This window comes from Centroberyx gerrardi, chromosome 5 (assembly GCF_048128805.1).
Source record: "Centroberyx gerrardi isolate f3 chromosome 5, fCenGer3.hap1.cur.20231027, whole genome shotgun sequence".
Lineage (NCBI taxonomy): Eukaryota > Metazoa > Chordata > Actinopteri > Beryciformes > Berycidae > Centroberyx > Centroberyx gerrardi.
The window spans coordinates 14,644,655-14,670,658 of NC_136001.1; the positions used below are offsets into that span (position 1 = coordinate 14,644,655).

The 26,004-nt window shown below is 41.8% G+C and overlaps 1 protein-coding gene across 1 annotated transcript; it reads right to left on the minus strand.

The window, feature by feature from the left end:
* On the minus strand, positions 1-25,560 carry shmt2 (serine hydroxymethyltransferase 2 (mitochondrial)). The gene is made up of 12 exons (XM_071922679.2): positions 25,432-25,560; positions 16,548-16,739; positions 13,739-13,818; positions 12,562-12,762; positions 11,701-11,782; positions 9,216-9,338; positions 7,455-7,594; positions 6,621-6,783; positions 4,757-4,856; positions 3,329-3,484; positions 2,155-2,262; positions 1-1,783 (listed from the first exon to the last, which is right to left on the minus strand). Exons 1-12 carry the CDS (start codon positions 25,462-25,464, stop codon positions 1,656-1,658), a joined length of 1,506 nt encoding a protein of 501 aa, XP_071778780.1. The 5' UTR covers positions 25,465-25,560; the 3' UTR covers positions 1-1,655.
* Between the last annotated feature and the right edge of the window lie 444 nt (positions 25,561-26,004).

The window sequence follows — 26,004 nt, forward strand, 5'->3', positions numbered from 1 at the left end:
TTTTATTAGGATTAAGCTTTTATCTATAATAAAAATGTTCTGTAAAACAAAGTTATTTCAAAGTTGCGCTGATGTGAAATGAACTTTAGGCAGGCAATATCAGATGATAAAATACAAACAGATGATTTGCGAACAATATTGTAAAATATTTATATTTTGGCAACGTCTAGTCTATTGGCTCTCAAAAGGTTGTGATGTGGAGAATACTTTTGGCTCAGTCTAGAAGCTGTCTATTGTGCGTAGTCAACAAGTATCCCAATGATATCTCCTACCTCCTTTTCTCTTTCTTTTCCATTGTGCTGTAGGTAGAAATCTTGCTTGCTCACTGATGCAGTGATAACAGTCAAAACACAACCATATGAACCAGACAACCAACAAAAAACCTCTGAAGACACTATATCAAATCTAGCTGCTCCACAATCCATCATTGAACACTCACCATGGCATAATATTTGACAGTTATAACGAACATGGAGTGATATTGCATTACAATGTGTTAATCTCTGAAAATACAACAAATGAGCTGGCGTTAGAAACCTTAAGATGTACCATGTGAGGTGACAGAAGTTCCAGATAGTTAATTCTGTTTAAATAATACATAGAAAAGTATATACTCTTTGTAAACACATGTAAATGACAGTGACATTTCTATTCATTGTTACATTTGGTTATTTATCTGTCAAAAGCATTCATAACAAAATAAAGGATATACAGGTCAATTAATTCAAATCTGTAATTATGATATGCCAGAAGAAAAAGAGATGATCACAACAGGGGAAGAAATCCTGTTGCTGATTTTCACTGACTTGGACCCTACCAGTTTGGACGCTTGTTCCAGAAAGCACTAAGTTAGAGGGCTAACTTTCAATAATTATTCTGAAACAAAATTTTGAGTTAGCATAGACCGTCGCTATAATTTCTGATTTAGGATACCTCAATTTTTATTTTATTTTTTCCCCAAAAGAAGTTAACAGGCTAACAACACTGCTTGGCGGAACACTCCTCTAGAACATAACGAGAGTACATGGCTGACACATGTACAAATCTCCATGTGAATATAATCATCTACATTAGTCACATTAGTTAAGACATTTTACAGCATTAAGACTCTTCGGTGCATCTAATTATACCCAATTATATATTATTATCAAGTAGTGCAGTCTGTGACAGCAAGGGCTTCACACAGAAATCTGAGAGTATTTTAGTTGTCGTTTGATTGATCTTCTGACTTTTTTGGTTCCCTCCCAACACCATGATGAAGTTGTGGTGCAAAGACAACAGCTGGGAAAGAGATGTTTACACATAAACAACAGAAAATAGGTTCTGTGGCTCTACAAAAATGACTCAAATTTCATTGTTTTCTCAACCTCAACACTGAGGGACCGTGCTTGTACACAGAATGGATTGAGCTGAGCTGATTGATTGAATGGATTGAAGAACGGATGACTGCAAAAAAGTATTACAAAACTATGTTCTCCCAGATCTGATTGGATAAACAAGGAAAGAAGTCTGCGATCAACTCCGGAGTTAGCCTATCCATATTCACAGGCACCAACCACAGACATCACCACCACGACATCATCTCTCCCTCTCCATCCACACATTCTCCATCCACACATTCTCCATCCTGCTGCCCCGGCTCCCCATCGGCTGGCCTAGTGGTCGTGGAAGCCCGGCATGGGGAAGGGCCTGGCGAAGGCTTCGACGCGGTGTCGCAGGTCGGCAATGCGAGCCACAGTCTCTGGGTCCTGAAGCAGGAAGTTCTTGAAGTCCTGGAGCTTTCCTAAGGAAGACACAGGAAGAGGAGGGGAAGAGAGAGACAGAAAGAGTGAGATAGGGGGATAGGCTCAGCTTTCTGTTTTTAACTTCCTTTGTTTTATCACCAACGGGCTTTTTGTTTCCTCTCATGTTACAGTGTCCACATAATTTAATCATCTCTTGAGGCCAGGTACAGCAGGCACTTGTGCGTCGTATCTGGCAAAGATGTTGTACTTCTTCTGTTGAGTGTGTTAATATGTACACAGTTTCAAATTGTTGCTTTGAGCCCAAACAAACAAATGTATTGAACCAGGGGGAAAAACAGTATGAGGCACATAAATGTTGCCAACCACCGGGTTACATCCTAATCAGTCTCCCTGCCCACACTAGGCTTACCTGTCTTTTTCTTGACATCCAGGGCGATCTTGAAGCCCTCATCCATGAACTCGACTACCTGCACAAAGTCGGCTTCTTTGAACTGTCTGGAGGTCAGGGCCGGGGCACCTGGGACAGAGAAGAGCACAGGTGTGCTGGTTTGTCACAGGTTAATGGAAAAGCTTTATCCTCGAATCAGAGGGTAATTTGTTCACAGGGGATGCCGGGTGGCAAATTGCAGTTTTCATTCACAATTTGTCTCAAATTTGTAGTTGAAAGGGGGGATGCATTTGTCCTAAGAAAGCAGATTCCATTCCCCAAGAGACTGCAGGGTTCTACGGTGCAACCTTTTGACTGGCATGTGGTACTGAAATAAATTATCTTGAAAATTGCAACTTGAGATTCAAAGTAATGGATGGTAACTTTTTTATTTGCTTTTACAAGTCCAACTCTTTCTTTCTTGTGCTTCTACATTTTTTTAAAATTAGGAACATGTGTGGTCTTTGGAAGAAAAAAAAATGTGTTGAATCCTAGAGCTTCCTGAAATTTGAGTGATTCATTCACACAGACTCTACATATGCCAAATCCTAGTGGTTGGACTGATGGTAGATAGCGCAATAAAATATTCGAGTCCACATCTCAAGAAAATAAGTAAATGAGAAGGTAGTAAGTGCAGAGTATTGTAGGTGAAATATATCTCGCCTGAAGGAAAAGCTAAACGCATGGCTCTTGAACTTCCTGGAAGACGAGTGAGTAAATCAAACAGACTTAATTAATCATAATCTGCTCAGTGCTTGTGGCTTCATTGGTGGCTGGCCAATTTACATATATGCAGATCTACATTTTGAGAAATTAAGTAAAAACAGAAGATATCAAGTGCAAGATAAATGTGATATAATACCTCACCTACGTATTGGTTCAATACAAGGTAAAGTTTAGCAAGTGGTGAATAGCTCACCAACATATCCAGATCAATATCTTGAGAAAGTGAACGATGGGGATGCAAATTTAAGGGATTTTGGGCTGATTTGGGGTTTTTAGGCACACAAATCCCATTCATTTCTAAAGGGAGAGTACCGTTTTCTTGCCTTTTTGTGTTCCGGATCATATCCCAGAATAAAAGAGCAGGTAAAGTGTGTCAAGACCTGGTCTACAAGTCAAGCTAAATGCAGTGTAAAGTGAAGCTGTGCCATACCTAGCCTGAGGCCACCAGGAGTCAGGGCGCTCTTGTCCCCGGGGCAGGTGTTCTTATTGGCAGTGATTGACACCAGCTCCAGCACCCTCTCGGCCCGCGCCCCGTCAATGCCCTTAGGCCGCAGGTCCACCAAGACCAAATGGTTGTCCGTCCCGCCTGAAATATTCAGCATTCTTAGGAAAAACTTTTGAAGAGAGGGGGAGTTTGTGGCTTTTTAGACCAGAACTTCACTTCTCAGCCATCACATCAGACTTGCTCATCCTTGGTGCAACATGAATGAAGTTGTGTTATTTCACTCGTTAGCCTTTAGGATGTTGAATTGAAGAGATGGGGAATACCAACTTTGCTCTAAAATGCAGTCAAACAATGAACCCAAATGACTTCGGTTGTGTAGTGGGTTGTTTCTCGCATCTTCACCCTTGTCATACATTTTCCCTCGTTTGTCCACACACTAACTTTATGTTGGTGTGGGCCCTGTATTTACAAGTTCAAATTTATTCTGGGAAGAAATGAGCATAGCGTGTTTTACTTCATTCTATAAATTTATAAAAAGTCATAAAAACTCCATAGGAAACAATATAATCACTGATCCAGATAAAGTTAAATTATTAGTTAAATTCAATGTCATAAATTAACCGTCAGAATCACCTTAAAAAGGAAATTGTGTGTATGAAAATAGATGCACTGTAAATAACCAGGCAGGAAATTACACATTTGTCCGTACAGACTCAATTATTCATCTGCTTTTTACAGTGTAAGCTATGTTCATTTTCTCCAGTTTGAATATGTTAGGAAAACACCAATTATAAAATATTCTCAACATTCTAAAAATTCACACTGCTGAGTTCCTCTGTCCCAGAAAAGAAGCTTGGGCCTAAAATCCCCAACATTTCCTTTAACAATTAATGTAACCAGCTAACTTGAATAAGAACACATTCCTATTTACAAGTTCATTCAGTAACAATTCATCATAAAAGTGCACAACATCCTTTTTACAATTGTTCTCATCTACAACATCACAAAGGGACTGAAAACCAGGCTGTATGTACTCACAATGCAGTGTAAGCACAGGACAAATCTGTAGTGTTTTTTTAAGGTTTTCTGAAGGCTATACATCCAAAAACAGCTGAGGCTAGCGTATTAAATGCGGTACAAGACTCAGGAAATTCAAGCACCTGCTCAAAACCATAAAGTGACCACTTTCAGTTGATTTTCTTCTCTTGACTGACAGTGCAAATACACTGACATTAGCCTATTCGCAAATCATGAATTTGAATGCATTTCTGTTTTTACCATGCAATTTGCATTTTGTGACAGGACATATTTCTCATTATTGACTTGTGTTTTCGATGTGTTTCTTGTTGCTGTTTGCTGACCTAATATCTACTTTGGAATTTAAACAGCATATTTAAGTCCAAGTTATATTACCTGAGACCAGGGTGTAGCCTTTGCTGAGAAGAGCTGTGGCCATAGATTTGGCGTTCTTTAGTACCTGGGTGGTATACTCCCTGAACATGGGAGACTGTGCCTGGACACACACACGGGAAAAAACAAAGAGAAACGGTTGAGTTAACCAGAACAGTGGTCACTACTACACAAGTTGGAGTTTGTTGGAGTCAGTGGTCTAGAGAAATAAACATTTTCTTGTGCAGTGGATGGCAAGTTAACACTTCCTTCTATAGTACAAGTGAAAAGCAAAGTGAGAAATATATCCATCTCATTTATCTGGTTAAAATTCAATCTCACTATAGTACTTTTAGTAGACAGCACTCCAGAAACAGAATTGCAGCAGTAATGGGTTATCAGCTCGCCGTCTAGCTCAGCCTTAAGGTACAGACAGTAAACACTTGCTAGACACTTAAAGAGAAAATGCCTAGGTCAATGAGCAAGGTCCTGGGTCAGGTTACGCAAAAGCATCTTGGTAGTGAGATAATCTTTATTTAACTGTAAATACGAGTTAATTATCAACTTCTTATTAGGAAATACCTAATAAGGAAATACCTAGTGGACCAGGAAAATAAAGCGTAGCCTAGACAAATTAAGTATGGATTATGTTTATGTCACAGGGTAACGAGTGTATGTGTTTGTGTGTACAGAGATTAATTGGTTGACACGCCTCTTTCCCCCACTTTTGGCACGTGGTTGATTGGCCCACAGGTGTTGGTGGTTTTGGTTTCCTTCTATGTCCTCTCATTTAGGGAGCAGGAGGCGGAGGGAGCGGTGTGCTGGAGCTGACGTGAGATTGGGGTCCCTGACAGACAAAAAAACGGCGGAGAAGCACCGTGTTCGGAGGAGCGCTGTAAGAGGACTGCTGTTTCAGCAGAAAGAGAGGGAACAGTGTTTGGAGGAGTTCGGGGGACAGCGTGAGCGTGGTGTTTGTGACCGACAACTGTCGACAGAGAGGCCGTCGTGGCCAGAGGAGCTGCCACCCAGGAAACACGAGGCTACGACCACGCCGGAGAGGCCACTGACCCGCGTTCCTGGTCCACGGTGTACGAGGGAGAGGAGGCCTCGTGGAAAGTGGAAGGACGCATTCCACCCTTCCCTCAGTTAAGTACCTCTCTCGTTCATCTACCAGCAGTAGCCTACATCGGACTCTGCAGACTACACTTAAAGGTGTCAGCTAGTTGGCGCTCCTTCTATTGACTCTTAATATATTTTTATCAAGTTTGGGGTTTTTAGCATTAAGTCGCTGTAATATGGACTACTTCAGTAGGTTTGGACTGGGTCTTATTATTTTCTTGTTTGGGCTGTTGTGGATTTAATCTGTGTGGAGTATGGTTGTAGTATTCACTGTCCTGAGTTATTGTTCCTTTGTTGAACTCTTATTGTGCCGTGGGTTATTTTTGGTTAATTCTTCCCATCCAAAACCTATTGTTGTGTGTCCTAAATGTAGTACCTAAGACTGGAGTCAACAACTAAGCCCTAATAGAACCAAAGACTGACTGGGGTGGGGTGTACCGCCCTGACAATATTCTTCTTGTTTTTTTTTTAATCTTAAGTTGTCCCAGTCTCTGGGTCCGGCTGTCCAAGTCCCCGCCTGTACCTGCCACTCGGGACGCCGGTGGACAAAGACGACACTGGACTAAAACTTTATACTATGTTTTTTTGAGTATTTTTATCTATTGTCATTCTTTTACCATATTATAATAAAGGGTATTGTGTACACTGGTTCCGACTCCGGCACTGCTGTCTGGTGTAGTTGCTCCCTGATAGAAAAGGTGGTTAGACTGTCCTCCTTCACCCTGTGACATTTACAATGAAATCAGGCCTCTGTGTTTGTTTCGCTGACCTGTCGGAGTGCTACAGCCACACCAGCGATAGCATGGTTGTGAGGTCCACCCTGGAGGGAGGGGAAGACGGAGAAGTTGATCTTGTCCTCGAGGTCGTACATGATTTCCTTGCCCTTCTTGTCCACGGAGCGAACGCCCTTACGATAGAAGATGAGGCCGGCCCTGGACGGGACAGAACAAAGGATTCTACTGACCAAGCCTCAAGTATGTTAACCACCCGCTTTTTCTCTAAAACTCAAGGCAGGTTTCTTCCTAGATGGTCGCCATCAGATCCGTTTTTTGGTAAATGAGAACTGAGTGATGGGGCCTGACTAGTGATCCTGGATGAGTATACCAAACCAGACCAGTCCATAAACCGACCAGTCCATACATAATTCTGATGCATCATATATGCATAGAAACGTATACACACACACAACACAATAACATACCAAGTACAAGGCAATTGGCCAATATAAAGCTACATTTACATTAATTCATTCCTTTATTTAAACAGGTAAGTCCCATTGAGATCGAGATCTCATTTTCACGAGAGACCTGTGTACAAATAAAAATAAAATACATACATTAAGTACATACATACATACATTAAGTAACGGTAGAAACTATTTGCCCATATCTGTTCATTGCAGAGAGACAAATTTAGCTATTCTAATTCTAGTTACTACCACGAAAGTCTCTTCTATGGTGCACAGCTGTTTGACAGATTCAGATCAACACAAAATAATAACCCCTGAAAAATGGCATCCTCAAGTATCAACATGATTTTCATACAGTACATTTTCTTCCTAGATGGGATCAACGGGATTTTACCACGTCTCTCTAGTTCTTACCTGGATCCTCGGAGGGACTTGTGTGTGGTAGAGGTGACCAGGTCAGCATACTCGAAAGGAGAGGGGAGGCCCTTGCCTGCCACCAGGCCACTGATATGGGCCATGTCAGCTAGCATGTAGGTCTTCAACTCAGTACACAGCTGAGGGAGAAGAGGGAGGGTGAGAGGTCAAACAGAGAATTAAGATAATATCTTTTAAATACACTGAGGCAGGAATTATTTTCAGCACAGGAAATCAAATCATGAATTTACTCTCCCGATCCCTGGGAGTCTTTTGCAATAAAATGCATTGTTATTCTTGGCATGTAGGGGCAACTACTATAATAACTATGAAACCGAACTAAGATGAATGTTCTAATAAATTCAACACTTGTCCGTTTCGGACATTTAATCACTCTTTCACTTGTGCATTGTGCAGGAACATGTTTTAATCTGCCTCAATCTGTGTCTCAGTCAATGTACTGTGCATTTTATTAGACTGCAATCTCTAGACATTCTATTACATTCTTCCCTACAGTTAAGATCTGATAACTTATTCTACATCACAGTTAGCAGTACCTATCTTTTCAAAGGGCAGATATTTCAAAATGAAGCTGCTGTAATTATACTCTTCAGCAGTCTTCAGAGGCCCGAAGTATTACAGCATAATTCAATAAATCCTTGCCGTTTCTTGCCAGCATTTATTGAAAAAGGCACAAACAATAAATAGCTCGCTAACATGCAAATGACTCACTGGCGAATGATCAGAGCAGTAAACAATCTTTTTAGAACTCCAATTAATATGCATTATCATGACAATCTCCCTTCCTCTCATATCTAAACTGGATCAGCACATGTTTATTAGATTAAAAGGCAAGGGAGATGGTAGGGTTACTGGAGGGAGTAAAGAACACAAGAGGGTGACGTACAGTATTTGATGAATGCCGATAGGGAAACAAATGTGAGAGGAAAAAAGTAGGAAAAAAAAAAAAAAAAAATCTGCTCTAATCTAGGTAGCATAACCCTGAAAACCTGGAGGGGAGCCCAGCCTGGCAGCCTCTGCCATAAAACAGTGAATAGTTCCACAGAGAAATGCCAGGGGAAAAAAAATATGGCCGCACTTCAGGCCTAGTGGCAAAGTAGTTATGGTGCTTAATAAACACACAGCTCTGTAATGGCGGGACACTCCATCTGATGGTACTGGCTAAAGTGGGACTCCGCAACAAAGAGGGCCAGTCACGGCGTGAATGGACATCCAGTGGGTGGGTGTAACACCAAACAAATAAAAGGGGCCTCTTGTGCATTGTCAAAGAGAGCAGTGAGGTGTGAGGTTAAAAGTAGCTACTGTGTATGTGTGTGTTTGTGCATGGGTACGAGGGAGTTCGGTTGAGTAGGTGAGAGAGGAAGACAGCATGTGTGTTGTGTGCAAGTGTGTGAATTTGTGAGAGTGTAAAGGGCCACAAAAACAGAGTGTGCGAAAATATTAATGTTTGAATGTGAATGATCAACAGTGAGTCCAAGCCGACAGTGGTCCCTATAGGATATACAGATTACAGGACAGAAATTAGGAAATGGAATTCCAAGGGAGCAGGGGTGTGTAACAGCTCAACAGTAACGGTTGATTGAGTTTTAAATGAGAGAAACCTGGTCCCTAACCTTCCTAATGCCAGAAGAGGAATTGAGAGAACAGGTAGCAGGTGAGAGAGAGAGAGAGAGGGTGAAATAGAGAGAGATAAGGTAAAGGCTGGGTGAGTTTTGAATAAGGAGTAAGGGCTCCATGCACCTTCTTGATGCGGGCGTAGTCAATGAGGCGGGCATAGGCGCTAGTGCCAGCGATGATGAGCTTGGGCCGGAACAGCCTGGCCGTCATCTCCATCTGGTCGTAGTCGATGAGTCCTGTTGCAGGCTGGAGGGAGACAGATAGAGAGAAAAACGGAAGAGAGAGGAGAGGAGGACAGGAGAAAAATGGAGACGAAGAAGGATATGAGAAGATGAGTGAGAGAGTAGGAGAAAGGGTCAAGAGAGACAGGAGAAAAGAGGGAGCGGGTGGAAAAAAAACTGTCAACATAGCTGAGGATCAAGAGCAAACATCAACACAGAGGAGAGATCAAATGTTTACATTTGAAGCTTAGATGAAGTACTTCAGCTACCTTAAAAGGGAAAGACATTGGTCTAAGGGACAAATTTCTACCTAGCCTATGAAAGAAGATGATGGAGCAATTGCAATAATGCACCCCTACTTATCCCAATTTAATCTTTCACGGAGCTACTCAACTGATCTGATGAGGTCGATCAGATCAGAGGACGGTTGGAGACTGCTTTCCTATAAATAAGCAATTTTTAGAGAGACATGTTGAACAATCCACTGTTCAGTGGATGTGATCCGAGTCACGTGAAATTGAATCAGGCCGCACTATTCAAATGACCAGCCTGTCTCGTGCCTGAATACCCAATCTTACCCCTCTCCCCCTCCTCCAAGCAACAGAGTAGAGAGAAAATGCGGGAGACAGAAAGAGAGCAAGATGGAGCAATAAGAGAGCGAGAGAGACAGAAGGGATGAAGAAGGGAGAGACAGACAAGAAAAGAATGAGAAAAAGAAGAGAGCAAGGGAGGGGGGGAAGCTTTATTTAGACAACCTGATAATCTCCCATCTCCAGAGCGCATCTATGGATGCCCCCTCACTCCATCAAGGTGCTCATTGTGAAGACGGAGCCAGTGGTGCTGGCCAGCCTGTCGATTTCCCATTATCTCTCTCGCAGAGGGGTCCTGCCTGCCCATACATCAACAGGCCTGGACACGCAGATTCTCTGAGGCATCGATCAGCCGCTACCACCACTACCACACAACTACTACCACACAACTACTACCCCAGGAATATCCACACCACTACGGAGCACTGATCATATCTATACGTTAACTTGGTCTTACTATGCCATTCCCGGTCTTACTACCATGACTGAGGAGTACCGATTACACAGATTTCCATGCCGGTGCAAAACAGCACTTGAATGTTGTGTGTAGTGTATACAACATATGGGACTTTAGGGTTGCATAGTGAGTAGAGTGACCGGAAGGCTGGGGTTCAAGCCTCTGTGTCAGCAAGCATCCAACCTTCTGAAGTGTCTGTGAGCAACACAATGAATCCCTATCAGCCTCAGGGGTGCTGCTCTGTAGCTGACCCTGCACTGTGACCTCCCTCTGGAGGGGGGTGGAAGAAAAGAGAATTTCCCCAACAAGGATCAAACAAGACTAAATCTATCAGCCCCGCAACGTTGAATTTTGTGGAAGCGTCCCTGCCGGGAATCGAACACAGGTTTCCCGATTGAGAGTGTGCAACCTAACTCCCTGCGGCACACTTTCACCCACATGGCAAAAAGTGGTGAACAGAGCGAACAACTGAACATGCAATCCATAGAATCTCTGCTGTCGCGGGGCTTTGTAATTTCTCATTATTACAATTACTGAGTGCAACTTAAGTAGTTCAAATATTTTAAAATGTTCACAAATACGAATAAACATACACTTTGTACAATTTGACTAAAAAAATGATGTGTACAATTCTTTTTTTTTTTAAACCCCAGTCCCTGCTTCAACCCACTACTCTACAATTAAGGACACAAACTGACTAATATAAAATGGTAAACACAAGCAGATGAGATGATTGATAGTGACTACTTGGTAATAGAATCTGTAGAAGGGGCTCTAGCAGAAGGAAGGAATGCTCCTCACTAGTCAGTATCAGACATCTGAGAAGACTGTAGAGGCTCTGACACACAGCCAATGTTCTGAGGCAATGTAGATGGGAAATTCAACTAGACAAACAATATTTGTTCATTATATTTATATATTTTGTTATTCAACTTGCATGAAGTACCAGATGGGTGGGGTTTCCAGGGCAATTTAGATCATGTAAGGTATGCGGTCAATCAAGCGGTCTAGTGTTGACTTTGAAATACTTCCCTGTGACTGTCTTGACTTTCTGGCATTGTATTATTCTATGTGGCAAATCCCAGTCATCAGGCATGTAAAGAGAACTGAAATACATACAAAGCATTTTCCAATATTTTTTAACCCAGGTTTGCCTCAGTCCACTATAACATCTGGGTTTTATCCCAGTTTTTTCATCCCCATCCCTTTTACAGGTGATATTGCTCATCAGCATAACCTCAAAAAATTGCCTGTTCATCACTGCCTTAAGACAGTAAAGCAGTGACTAATATCTGATATCAGTAGCTGAGGGACACCAGAGAGTAGACGTCTCTACTTACATTGAGCTTGTAGGGCATGGACTCAAAATAGATAGAGGTGGCCGAGATCCTCTTCACATCAGACATATAGCCATGGGTCAGACTGGGGAGAAAAGACAGTAACATATAAACAGATGAAAAACAGGTGAACACACACACAGCTATGTCGACTTGAGACAAATTTGTTAAATTCATGACAGAATAAATAGATCTTTAAACACCAATATTTTGTGGGTAAAGGTCTCATTAAATGCATCTTGTGAGTTCTCAGCTCTTTATCTGAGTAAGAGCTCATTTTGTGACAAAACACATTCTCTCAGAGAACAATCTCAGTCTGCCAACATGTATACAGGAATGCAATAAACTTGACGACATTGAAGCAAGACGACATTGGTAACAAATGATATATTTAGAGTGAAAATACTGTTGGGAGTGATGTTGAATTTGGATCAATGTTCCACGATATAAAAAGGTGCTTTTCAGCAAACTGTCTTTTATTTTTCAATGTGTGAAATCAACGTCAAATTACTGCCATGTAGAGAAACACAAAATATCTGCTACTCATGTCTGTGTGTGTTTGTGGTAGAGGTAGAGGGGAATGAGTAAGTAAGTGAGGGTTGGTTGTAGAATTTAGTGGGTGAGTGAATGTGTAAGTGGAGAATAAAGAAAATGTGTAATCAACTCTCCTCAGTACGGACCCATGTCACACTGTTATGTAGAATAACAATAAAACCTTCAACTCTGAAATTGAAAGCTTGGAGAGGTGTGGTATTGAGGAGTGAGTGAATTAGAAAACATAAGAATGAGTGGGTGAGAGAATGAATGAAAAGGGTGGAGAATACGAAAAACATAAAAAATAAAAAAAAATCGGCATCTACTGACTGTCCTCCATCGGGCAAGTCCAGGCCCATGATGCGGTCATGGGGGTTGAGCACGGCGGTGTAGACGGCAAAGTTAGCCGGGGAGCCAGAATAAGGCTGGACATTAACCCCCCACAGGGCTGGGTCCAGGTCGAAGGCCTCCAGGGCTCTCTTCTGGCACAGCAGCTCGATTTGGTCCACCACTTCTGCTCCGCCATAGTACCTGTGGGGGAGGACCAAAAAAAAAAAAGAAAGACCACAATAAGGCAACAGTAAACATGTTGTCCCCCACACATGGGAAAAGTCCCTGTCTGAGCCAATCAGTAACAAATATGTCCTCTTGTTTTGAGCTGTGATTGTAGTTCCCTCTTCGGCCAATCAGTGTAATTATGAATGCAGCGGTGAGATGTCAAAATCAGATTAGTGGTGTTTGAGATATTGCGCGTGACACATGGATGATCAAATTATGTAGTGCCCCCCTTGGGCTGATCAGTGTAATTTTGAACATGTGACAATGCGTGAGATGCATCATTCCCCCATGTTTTAGCAAAATCCAATCAATCAATCCAACCAATCTAGAGCTAAAATTTACCACAGCAGATTTGGGACATTTCAGGTGAAAATGCTTGTCAGACCTTTCCAGTGAAATTACAGATGAAGGAGCAACAGATGGCTACAAACCATTCATTCAATCTGATCATCCTTTATTGTCATTACATTAAAGTGTAAACCCGTAGGGGAGTCGGCTGGGGACAAAAAAAAAAAATAAAAAAATAAAAAACACAGTGCAAGAGAGATTTACTGTAGGCTTAAATTCCCGGAATCAAAGGCACCAAATGAGGAACATTTTAAAACATGTCAGCTCTCTGATTATTGCTGAGAAATGTGAATCATCTAAGGGAGAATAATCCACAATAAAACATAGAAAATGGAAGATAAAAGACTATTGGCCTATGCACTAAATCCTTCCACTACCTCACCTAAAGTATCTTCTTTGGAGGCTATAGATTAGCTGCTGTGTTGTTGGCGTATAATATTATATAGAGCATGCTAGGGAACGCAGTATAAATCTATGTGTAGGCTTAAACTCATGTGTGCATGTATGTGTGTGTATGTGCATGTCTGTGAGAGATATGGTAAAGCAGAGAATAGCAACAGTGTTAATAAGCAGGGGGGTGTGCCTTTGTAAACACACTCACCTCTTCCCTGGGTAGCCTTCAGAGTATTTGTTGTTTAGACACGAGCCCTGGGCTTCCAGAGCTGCTCGACTGCAGAAATTCTGTGGAGAGAACACACACACACACACACACACACAATACACACAGATCAATGGCGGGAGTGGACAGAAGGGACAAGGACCGCAAATTAAAGTCTGTTAAGTGATAGTGAGAAATCCCCCTCCAGCTAAAGGCAATCATTACAGTATTGAATCCCTGGACTTCCATGGACTAACACTCTGCACTCCACAATGCTCATTGCCTCATGCTGCTAGAGGATACAAGATACTCTAATAATAAACATTTCTTCAAATGCTGAGATGCATTGGTGAGGCTTTTTTTTATGAATTAGCCAAGAAAAACAAATAATTTTCCGAGAGTTGAATGTGGGATGAATTTCTGCAAAAGTGCTATAATTAGACAAAAAACGCTTAGGCTTTACATCTAGTCCATGGCCTGGAATTTCAAAAGCCATAGACATAAAATTCTCATCTTACATAATATCCATGTATGGTCCATTTTACCATTTTATAACAGTGTCTGTCAACCCAACAGTTCAATATACAAATGTATGTGACACTGACTGTAAACATAAGTGAAGGTGGATACCTCCCTTGGCATGGCCTCCTAACAACATTTTATTATATTATCACCCTGGCCAGTGCCAGGCTCCAACACCACAAACACACGCACACAAACACGTACAGCCTCCACTCTCTCCCTAGTTGGGGGGGTATGCTAATACTTCACCTGGGAGCCAAGAGGAGATCAAGGGAGATAACAGCTCCAGTAACAGCTTTCCACTGTGTCCGTCTGTCATGTTGACGACTGTGCATGTATTAGAAATGGAAATGCAATTGCTTCCTGAGCGTCTTGGAGAATGTGTGTGTATGTGTGCCTTGTGTGTATAAGAAAGTGAGTGTGGGTGGACACGTGCGAGAAAATGTCTTTTCCTTCAAGGAATGCCTGCCTGTGCTGTACTGTGATGTGCCTTGCAGAGTGAGGCAGGGGGGCGAAGAGGCAGTATGAAGATATCAGCTTTATCTCACACTAGAGCGGTCAGGCTTTGTGTTGAGAGGGAGCCGATATACTCCACTGAACAACTACTGTGGCAAAGAAGAAGCAGGAGGAGAGGGAAAAGAACAATGCTAGATAAAACCTCGCCTGCTCTTTTGAATAGTAAAATTTCCCATTTCACACCATACAGCCTTGGAATAAAAACAAAGAGCCGTCCGAACGCCTCTGTAACAACCGAGCTATTCTTGCTTACAGCAAGTACTGTACCCAATGACTGTTTTCACTATAAAAGAAGCTAGGTTTGAATGGCTTAATGAATACTGAGCACAGTTGGTCAATGGGTGAATTCAATGGGTCAATTTAAAATTGATATTTTTAAAATAAAAACACTTGGCACACTTAAACGCCAACTTTTCTCCACTTTCCCGGAACGGCAGAAGGTCAGAGTTCTACTTGTCGTCAGTATGTATTCACTGGCCCAGCAGGCAAAATGAAAATAACCAGTTTAAAGGAATTTATTACTATAAAAAAGTTCATAAATACAACAGCAAAATGACTGAAAAATGAACAAGTAAATAATTGATTGTGAATAAATTTGAAATCGATGATATTTTAACAACTTTGTACAATTCCATAGTATAAATTGACCCTCTTTGTACTTACTGTATTCATCGATGAGCCCTCATAATCAAATGACACTTATCTCTAAATGTAGCCAGCCGTAACATGGACAAAAAACAAAACAAAAACCAGAGTGGATATTCATGAGGCTGGCAAGTCTCTCCATTCAGCCATCTTGCCAAAACATTAATCAGACCTGATGAGGCGTTGTCAGCTACCTGCACTGCCAACATACAGGGAAGGTGCTGCCAGCTCTTGTCGTGGGCATTGAGTGCGTGTTTGCAGTAATTGTCTACCTTTAAAAATGAAATGAAATATGGTACGGGATTGATTCTTCATTTTCAGCTCAAGGAAACTAATGCTTCCACGACCAAAGCAACAGCCTTTTACTTTCGAGTTGCCGGATCCATGACCAACTCTGAGGTGGCATCCAATTGGTCAGAAAACGGACTGGGCCAATGGCAGAGCAGAGAGGTAGAGATAACAGGCTTATCACCAGATGATAGACCAATCAAGTGGTCCAAGTCAATGTCTTAGTGCGCTCAGGCTATCAGGCAATCCTTTTTCTAATCATTGACCAACCCTGCTTTGGTCATTTTAGGGGAAAATGAAAATACTATCTACTGCACACTCCAAAGGCCTTGTAGAAGGCAAGCTTTTTAGGCTTTTTAGGAACTTTAAATCATTTATTCAGTTGTCTAGGGTGCATATACATCCTAGGTTCAACTCCAGCCTGGGACCTTGGCCACAGTTTTGTCTCTCTCTCCATTGTAAACTGACCAATAAAGCAAAAATGTGGAAAAAATAATCTTTACCAAAATAAAGCGCTTTAAACAGGCTCATCACAAAGGACACAAAATAAGTTAAAAGAGACAAGTATAAGACAAAACCTAAAAAACGTGACTGTGCATGTGCAGGTGAGAGCCTGTGCACGTCCACACGCATGTGAGTGGATATAGGAATATCGGGCAATACCAGGGCAATCCATAGAAGTAAGTGAATGCGAGACCGCAGTTGAGAATTAAGGAGACTGTATTTAGTGTTGTGTATAGAAAGTGAATGGTCTGTATGTCCATAAAACATGAAAAAAACCCCTGAAAAATTGCATTCCTCTATTTGATTTCATCACTCATATCTTTGACAGCTCTTTTACCTCGGATGCAATGAGTTCCAAGCCGCGGCACTGCCTGTCCTTCTCCTTCTGCAGCAGCACCCACATCTCGGGGTCATCCTGAGCCAGGCTCTCCTGCCCTGTCCACGGACGTTCCTCATCCACTGTATGGCTGGCTGCATGTGACTGCTGCCCACGTACACTCAGGGCCACTGGGGCTCGCTGGCACAGCGGCTGGGGAGAGAGGGGTAGGTGGTGGAGAGAGGGAGCGAGAGAGAGGGGGATACAGTGAAAGGGAGAATTGAGAGTACGTTAGTTGGCTATAGATATCACAATTATCATATAGTCTATTGGAGATAAAAACCAGCCTGAGACAGTAATTTTAAAACACTGGATCAGTGCCTAAAGCTGGGTCTCAGGAGGATTAAAATGGGTTACCAAAATTTTGTGGAGATATATGCATCCAAACCTACGAAATGTGCTATTTTGCCAAAGTCTTATCTTGTCACTGCAATGCAAGGTAGCCTTAATAAAATACTGTAAAAATAGTACCCAGTATAGCGGTGAGGTTTTGAGGCAACATCAGTAACATTTTGCAAGATTAGAAATTATTTCTGAAAATGTGGGTCCCTAGAGGAAATTAAAAAAAATTGAAAAAAACTTGTGTATGGAGGTTTAAGGTTATCATCTATGCAGATGAAATTAGCTGAGGCTCTTGTCTCAAAGGGGGACTAGAAGATATGGAAGAGACATGTTCCACAGAATGGTTTCTGCAGCATGTCTGTTTGATCATTTTACACATATGAACCGACACCCTGATTTGTCCTACATAAATAAGGCGCCATTTCAAGTCCCTTCTCCTCCTCCTCCTCCTTTCATGCACTCTAATATGTAGCCTGGTATAATTAGAAGCTGGCGTGTTTGTGTGATATCAATAATCAGCATGGTTGTTCAATTATGCCTCTATCAGCAGTTCTACAAACTGAGGGACTGACTTTTAGAGCCTCAGTGTACCGAGGAGGCATAGAGAGAACAGATTCAGCACTTCCTGCTTATCTAATCTGGACTGGGGCTGGCGAGTTCTTCTGCTGCTGCTGCTGCAGTGCCTGATCATGTGAGTGTGCAGAGTCCATACAGTTTTCACTGGCTCTGTCTCTTTTCTCCTCTTCTCAGCTAAGCATGAATCCTATCCTGGGTTCCTCCTATATGCATGATCGTAACAGATGATAGGTACAGTTCGTTTTTTGATTAGCAGTGTAGTTTGTGTGAAGTCAGGAAGATGCAAGAGGATGAAGATATAGCACTGCTTGAAAAACCATTCAGAGTATGTGTGTTAGAATACTTAATTAAATCAATTTATTTTAAAATGCAAATGATGCACTTGTGTGTATTTATGTACATCTAACTTACTTTGTTTATTTTTAGTACAATGTTTGAAAGACTCCAGGTCGGGATCCAAAAGAGGATGACAGTAACATAACTACTCTGGAAAAATGGGTATCCAAAGTGCCACAAATCCCTCCCAATCCCAATGTAAGACAGGCTAAATAAATTGTTGTCCTACTGTCCAATCGTGCCATTGAGGGCCAGGGGAATGTAGGTTTTCATTATAACCAAACTAATCAGTAAAATCAGCTGGTCTCGTGTTTGGCTGGAATGAAAACCTACAAAATCTTGGCGATGGCGCATGAATGGACACCACTGGCGTAGAGATCGCTTGACAATCAGAGTGTGCATCCATGTGGACAAAGAATAATAGAGGCAGATAGCAAACAAAATGAAGACAGGCAACAGGTCATCGCAGACAGGCGAAGTCAGAGGCAGCGGCCTGCCCAATCTGGTTCTGGCCACTAGCAGCCGCATTCAAGTAATCTCATCAATACTGAACCTAAAAGTGTCAACTTGTCTGCTGAAAGAGAACATTAATATTATATTGCAGACTACAGCTTAGTTATTAATGTGAAAATAAATCCATTTGATCTTGTTTAAAAATCACTCAAAAACACTCCTTTTATTGTCAGTCTGGGAGAGCACCAAGGGGTTTAAAAAAAAAAAATCCTTGACAGGTGGATTGCACTCAACCCAAATAGGCAGCCTCCTATCATTTAATCAACAATATGATGATGACCCTACATTGAGATCAATCCCACCACTGCTAACCTACAGTTATCATCTGTACAGGTGTGCTGGGGTGTGAGGGACAACCTCCCTTTAATAGCACCATTAAAAAGCAATTAACACAATGCTCATGACTGGTTGAGGGCACCCGGATGAGTAAATGCAATAAAGCTTATTCCATGTAGTGTAAAAAAAAAAAATGGTTTCGTAGTTAATCTTTCGAAGGTGCTTTGCACTGTAAATATAGCAAATAAACTGACATTGTAGTCTTCAACCAGTTTAAAAAATGAAGAACCTAATTTTGGGCTGAAATAATAAACGTTAGCCCAAATTTAAATCTGCAATGCCGTGATGGCCAACTGGGACTGCAAAACAGAACATCAAGATTTGGGCAAAAATAACTGTCAATTTTGGCTCTACCCAACCCAACCATAGTCTTTCTTAAAGTTTGACTTCCCAAATTTGTAAAAAAAACTGTTAAAAAACCCTCTAGCAGCCTGCAGAAAGGCTATCTGCTCCATCGTGGCTCGGCCCATCCTCTCTATTCCGCTCCCTCCTCTCCTCCCCAGGGTGGTGGAGGGGACAGGGGTGACACGCCAGGGGAGGAGACTGGCACATTAATGGCCGATTTTGAGGAGTCTCTTCCCTGGCCTTCTGTCACCGGTGGCAGTGGTGATGGTGAGGAGGGGGGGGGGCGCCCCCAAGGGCTCTGGAAGAGATGAGGGCCTGGGGAGACAGGTCGGCCTGCCTCTGAGGACACGTTTCTCGCTGAGAAATCACACGGGTCATTAAACCTTGACGGGAACTGTCCTTCGCTGTCTGCGTTTCTGCTGGGACACACCAAGGCCAGCAAAAGCAGTGGCAGAAAAGCCCAACACAAGCCAATGCTGCCACGGTTCTAGCGCTACTGATGACTGCAGAACAGACAAGGGTGCCTGTCTGACTGGGGATTCAGGACGTCCTCTTCCCTCCTTGCCTCCACCTGCATCTCCCCTTCCCCTTCCCCACCCTTCTTCTGTCTCCCTCATGTCACCCTAAGCTGCTAAACAGGCTGAGCCGAGTGGCACTTGTGTGGCGTTTTTATTAGTTCCTCTCTCCATCAAGATCAGTTCCACGGCTGCGAACGGGACAGCTCTGGATTTAAACAAACAACACACAGGGCAGTCCCTGTGGTCTGCCACTCTGCCTCGCATTCCAGCCCTGATCATTACGGGAGATTAATTAATAAACACAAGATTAACTGATCCGAGAAAAGTGAGAGCCAAGATGCAAGCACCAAATCTGTCACATTGGGACTATTTTTAGACGACGGATTATGCTGTCGTTTGAAGGTGAACTTGATGAAAACTCTGCCGTGAGAAAAAGGGTGGGCTAGGCCACATCAACCTGGGTGCCAGGCACAAAAGAATGGCCTCGTCACAGACGCACCGCATCTGGGTGACGTTGATAAGGTAATCGTTGGCAGTTTGTCTTTCCTTGTCAAACATCTGTGACCAAAGAACAATGACAGAGAAGAAGAAAAAGAGAAAGAAGAAAGAGAAAATCATTTCATTAACCCCAACTCTGTATTATTTTTGGCCATTTCCTGCACCAGCTGCCGAGGGGAGTCAATTTTACAGATGACTGCTGTCCATCAGTCGCTGTTCCAAACAACAATCAGCCTTGTAACACGGATGACAAGAAAAACTCAAGACTAGAGAGCAGAAAGAGTAGGGGAAAAAAAAGAGAAGGTAGCAGAAAAGAAGTGTCAACAGGGCAGCGACATCCGTCAGTCTGACACTCCGTTGCCTCTTTCCCTGTCACTGACTAATAGGAGAGCTGCCCGTTACAAATTGCCCTGTGATTCAGCTTGGATGACACCAGACTGAGAAATCTGGCCGGGGTGAAGAGGGGTGGAGGGGTCGAAGCACCGTCCAGAGCGACTCTACTCCATTCAGGTCAAAGGGTTGTCAGGGTGACAATCAGGAACCGAAGCACTGCCGGCACCGAAGCCAATCTCCGGGAGGAGTCGGCCGGGGAACGGAACATTAATGCTGTAATCTTTCCACAACACATCCTGTGGTGAAGGGGTTTGTAAAAGACCTCTACACCGGGCATCTCGGTGAGTTGAGATGCATGCTGCGTACTGTACTTGTGACATTGCGGGGGTCAGCCTCGGCTCATGGCCTTTCTCGCATGCCATACCATCCCTCCCTCCTCTCCCTCTCATCGTTCCTGCCAAATAGGCTACACAGTCTATTAAATCAGAATTAAAAATACTTAACTGGGTTTATCCTGCATTGCAAAATTTTGGGTGGGGTGCCTAAACACAATTTTGAGCTGCCCAAGGAAAATTTTGAAATTTTTATTTAAAAATCGGCTCAGAAACTGCATTTAAATAAAAGTCCATTTAAGAAGGCGCTAGAATGGATAGTGACATGATGAAGTCAGAGAGTCAGAGAGCATGTCATTCCATCAGTAGTGACAGGAAAGGAAGCTGGTGTACGTTTGCAATCTGCTCTAAATCCAGAGATCTGAAGACGGGAGTGGATGTCTGGTAGGTGGGGCAAGCCAAAGTGAACTGCGTATAGAAAAGGTTGCATTACGGATAACAAAAAGCCTACAATTTCTTTCAACCTTTGAAGAAACAAGTAGTTGTGAATAACGGCAAAAAGCCAAGGTAATATTTGAAGTGTCCAGTTAACATTTGTAACGTTACGGGAAGCACTTTCTAGCCGATAGATCCTCCTGTGCATGTTGTAGCAAGCTACCACTACATAGTTGGGAGAAAGGTTTTAACCACAGTAAGACACTGTGCACTGTCTCCGTTAGTCATCAAACTATGTAGGCATCCACATCTTACATCATCGGAAGCAATGCGCTGCAAACTAAATCACATTGGCAGCTCTGGTCTTTCATTGAAAATACCATATGAAAGGACGAGTAATAAGTATTTATTTTATCTGACATTATCATTTGTATTTTGAACAAGTTATTCTGAAGTGTGATTTCATGAGTGGAGGGACATTGTTGAACTGCGTAATTAAGAAAGTTTAGAACAAATGTTACAATGTTGAGCTATACTAAACATCATGGTTTGGACCCTAAATATTGTGATATCACTTAATTCGCACTAATCATACTGACTCCCCACATACTCATCAAAACCCAAACATTTTCTCCTACAGCGGCAGTTATTTCCTCCAACCCGTTGTCTACAACATACAAGAGTTAAGCACCCAGGTGCTTTGTTTGCCTCGTCAGAGGTGCATTCAGGGGCATAAAACAGAGGAATGACAGATCAACTGTAACTTAATGTCGGTTTCCTGGTTGCAACACTGCCACGCTGACCTGCCTGCTTGTCTAGTTGTGGCAAGCCGAGGCGTATTTAAAAACAAGCCTAGACAAAAGAAACTTAAGCAATAGCACTAGGCAAATGTCTGCTCATTCACTGGGAACTTCATTTTGCGACACTGCTAATTTTTCTGGCTGTTTACAATGAACAGAACACACATTTGAAGGTTACTGACAAAGCTAAGCATTTTTTGATCAGAGCACCAAGCTCTAGAAGTTAAAGATAGCCTCTTTGCAACTTTGAGCAAAAGAGTTTCAAATGGGTTTTTCAATAATTGCATGGCAACAGTAAGCCATGACCCGCGGTTCCTACAAAACAGCAGTGATAAAAAAAAAAAAAAAGGGAGGCGTTCAAGGTGTCAAAGTATTACAACAGTCAAGTACAGGTTTGGATTTGGAATCCTATTGAACTGACTAGAGAGATCATATAGGCTAATCTTGGCCAATAATTGAAAGCCTGGATTAACCTAAATTTGTCTGAGGGGGAATGTCCCCAAATTTCAACTTTGAAAAATTATTGAGACAATAACAAGGATTAAAAAAAATCCCACAATATACCCTACTACTGAAAGCAGTTTTGAACTACATGTAAAAGGAATGTAGATTCTAACATTAAACCATAAAAAAAGAAAACTGATTAGGCAAGTTATATCGCAATATCTGCTAAAATAGTCGCAATATATTTTGTCCGTATCATTCAGCCCCATCTCTGCTGGCACTAAGCTCTTTCCATAAAGCACAGCCTACAAAGTGCTTTACAAAAAAAAACATATATAAAAAAGCACATGCAAGACATTTTCATAAGTTATTAAAAGAAATAAATAGCTTAGAAATAACAGCTTAGAATCTTGTGTCTTTGTTTTCATGCACTGGGAGACAGGTATTCACAATTGGACTAGTGTGAACTGTTAAACTGAGTAGTGTCCCCTTTAAGGTGTCTAAGCTTTAAGCCTGATACACATTGGCAAAATACCACAAATATCAAAAGTGTCTGGGAAGGTGCTGTGCTGAGCTGTCCAGTCCAGCCAAGTTCACCTCACTTCACTGTGGGTCGAGGCTGTGGGAGGGGTCACTCCCTACTGTCCTCATTGGTTAAAGACTTGGACTGAGCTTTGGCTTCTCTCAAAGCCATAACATGCAAAATATCAACTCAGTTAAATGTTGAGCAATCACCGAGGGAGAATTATTATAGAAACAGAGTGATAAGGAATAGGTTATAGGTCAACTTTCTTTGGTTGTGGCCCAACTGTTTTGGGTCAGTTAGGGGAACATTAAAACATTATTCTGACAAAATTGGTATCTGAATGTATGTTATGCTGATAAAACCTTTCAAAGCTGTAGACTTCTAGATTAGTAGAATTTTTTTTAACCTAAAATCCAAACAAATTAAGCTTGATTAACTGACTCAATAGCATAAAATGCTGTTTATGTACAGTACAAGTTCACAAAGTCAGTCACTTATTTAAGTGGATCCCAAGAATAAAGTTTAAAATTGCTGTGTTACAGACTCTAGTGCACCGACTACTCTGAAATTTATCCTAATACCTGTTGCAGCTGGCCTATTTTAGCGAAAACTACCCCAATATGGCTGTTGCACCCTCTGTTTGCTTCAGATATGAGCTGGGGAACAAATGAACTATTGTTTAAAAGCCAAGGTCTCAAAAGTTGCATTTTCCCAACAGTTGGCAGACTTTACATCACTATCCGAAAAATGTGCTCTTGAGATATTGAGGGCAACAGCAGGAGAAAATAACTGCACAGTCATTGAAATGTTTCTCTCACATACACACAACCCCCCCCCCCCCCCCCCCCAAATGGAGAGGAAATCTCCGGATCCTGTGAGGACACCACAGGCCTTTAGCCTAAAAGAAGACCCTCTCATGAGCCTATTTGAAATTTAATGAAGATGCACACTTTATCACTTAGCACCAATAAGAGAAGCATGCAAGCATGTGAGTCACTCAACCTAATGGGAAACCTCAAAGACGACACTGACTTATAAAAGTAGGCCTGAATACATGCCACATGGTTTTGGCACAAACTTGGCATAGCCTAGTTGTTTCAGAGAAACTAGCCTACATGAAATTCTTACCATCTCCAAAATGGGTCACTATTTAAACTCCAGAATTAGGCTACACTAACCCTCATCCAACTTCTCTCAACACCTCCATCACCCTTATGTCTCAACTAATCAAGCCCCTTGTTTAATGAGAGGGTTAGAAATTATGAAGATTAGCCTACTTTTAAAAGTAAACTTAAAGTGTTAGGGCAACTTCTCTGCAATATAAAATGTATGCATCCGGTAGGCTACAATTATTTTATAGCAAAAAAAGAGTTGAAAACAGCATACTTTCTGTGGTAATGATAGATGTTAACATTTCAAAATTATCTCTTTTTAGGGGGGCTTTTTTACCCAAAATAAATTCAGTTTAGTATCTTGACATGTCCACTGTGTCTGTTGAGGAAAATCAGTGTCTTGAGTCTTCACAAAACATTTTAGATTTTTCTGTTAAAATGGAGTTTAAGAATCACGTCAGCATATCTTGAAACAAAAGTCAACGGGATTCAGGTCAAGATTATGTGGCTCTCCCTGTTGTAGTCTATGAAAAACAATAAAGGGATAAAGGGATGTGAATAGATTTTCCTTGCAGCTAATAAATACTTAACAGCTATGATGCTGTAGTATAGACCTTATTAGTTCTGTTGATGCTGCTGAAACAAGGCCAAGTTGGATGAAAAATATATAACTACCCCAAGGAAAGAGGTTAATATTTGCTTGGTGTTCTTGCACTATTAGAGTAGCAGGATATTTCAGCCCCATTTTGCACTTTGAACTTTGGGGCCAGGTTCACCTCATTTCTAGTCAGTATGATTATTGTCTGGTAACCTTCTCTAACCTTATGCAATGTACAATACTCAGCCTATTAGTTAACTCGACTTCACCAAATCCCTCTGTGTCCAGCCATGAATGGTAATGCTGATAAATGGTCAATTAACGAAATCAATTACAATTTGGCGTTAATGTTAACGTTAACAATATTTCATGAAGTCATCGTTGCTAAATTCACAGGTATAACCGCTTCGTGATCATCAAAAACTTAAATCAGTTGTACTACAGTGTGTGTCCTGCAGCTCAACACATGATGAAACACACCTAACGTTGTTGCATCATTACGTGGACTAGCTGCAGCTGGCAACATGGGCTGAAACATGGGCTGACAACTAGCATGCTAGCACAGCAGCTAGCTAACAAAAGCTGCCAACGTTGCTATGAAAACAAGATAGTTACGGAATATACATACATTGGTGGAAAAAATTGTTCCAGTTAGTGATAATCATCCACTTTGTTCAAACGTAGGTGGTCTAACGTTACTTCAATCCCTGTGTTGTAACTAAGCTAGCTAGCTCAACCGTTAACTGAACAGCCAGCTAACTAACAAAATAACACACAAACTGCACTGTGTGCCATACTTACCCGTGCAAGTTGCCTCATTGTGAAGGACAGCATGTTTCCAGATATCAGGGGAACAGTAACGAGTTGGAGCAGGACGGTCAGGCAACCCACCGCTGTCTGTATGGACTGTGTGGAAGGGTCAGGCTCGGAAAAGGCTGTTTTGAAGTTGATGGCATCGGCTGGTTACGCTGACCCTGCCGAAGGGGTTTGTGGGACTTGTAGGCCGGTGTGTGAAAAATTACTCAAGCCAGTGGTGTGACTATTAATAACAAAATGATAGAATTTTGTGAGTCCGCTGAATGTAGCGAAAATTAAAAATAAAAATGTAATCAATAAAACGGTTTTATAACTTTTCTTCTGTGGATACACATTTTCAAAAGAATCTCTCTTGGAACACAAAGTTATTTTGTGTGAACTGCTGTGGAATCTTATCTAACACAAGTTATTTTATAAAAAAAAAAAAAATTAACCTTTATTTTACCAAGAAAGTCCAATTGTGAAAAAGTTTCTATATTTTACAAGGGAGAGCTGACACAGAGGCAACACTAAAACATGTAAACACAAACACACAAGTGACAATCATAAAACAATGAA

What these genes read in the sequence shown, in the direction of transcription:
- shmt2 (XM_071922679.2), bottom strand. Translation starts at nt 25,464, where the DNA reads ATGCTGTCCTTCACAATGAGGCAACTTGCACGG. An exon ending in GAAGGCTACCCAGGGAAGAG is followed by an intron (nt 12,763 to 13,738) that starts GTGAGTGTGTTT and finishes CCTCCCCCACAG; the next exon opens with GTACTATGGCGGAGCAGAAG. An exon ending in GGATGTCAAGAAAAAGACAG is followed by an intron (nt 1,784 to 2,154) that starts GTAAGCCTAGTG and finishes TGTCTTCCTTAG; the next exon opens with GAAAGCTCCAGGACTTCAAG.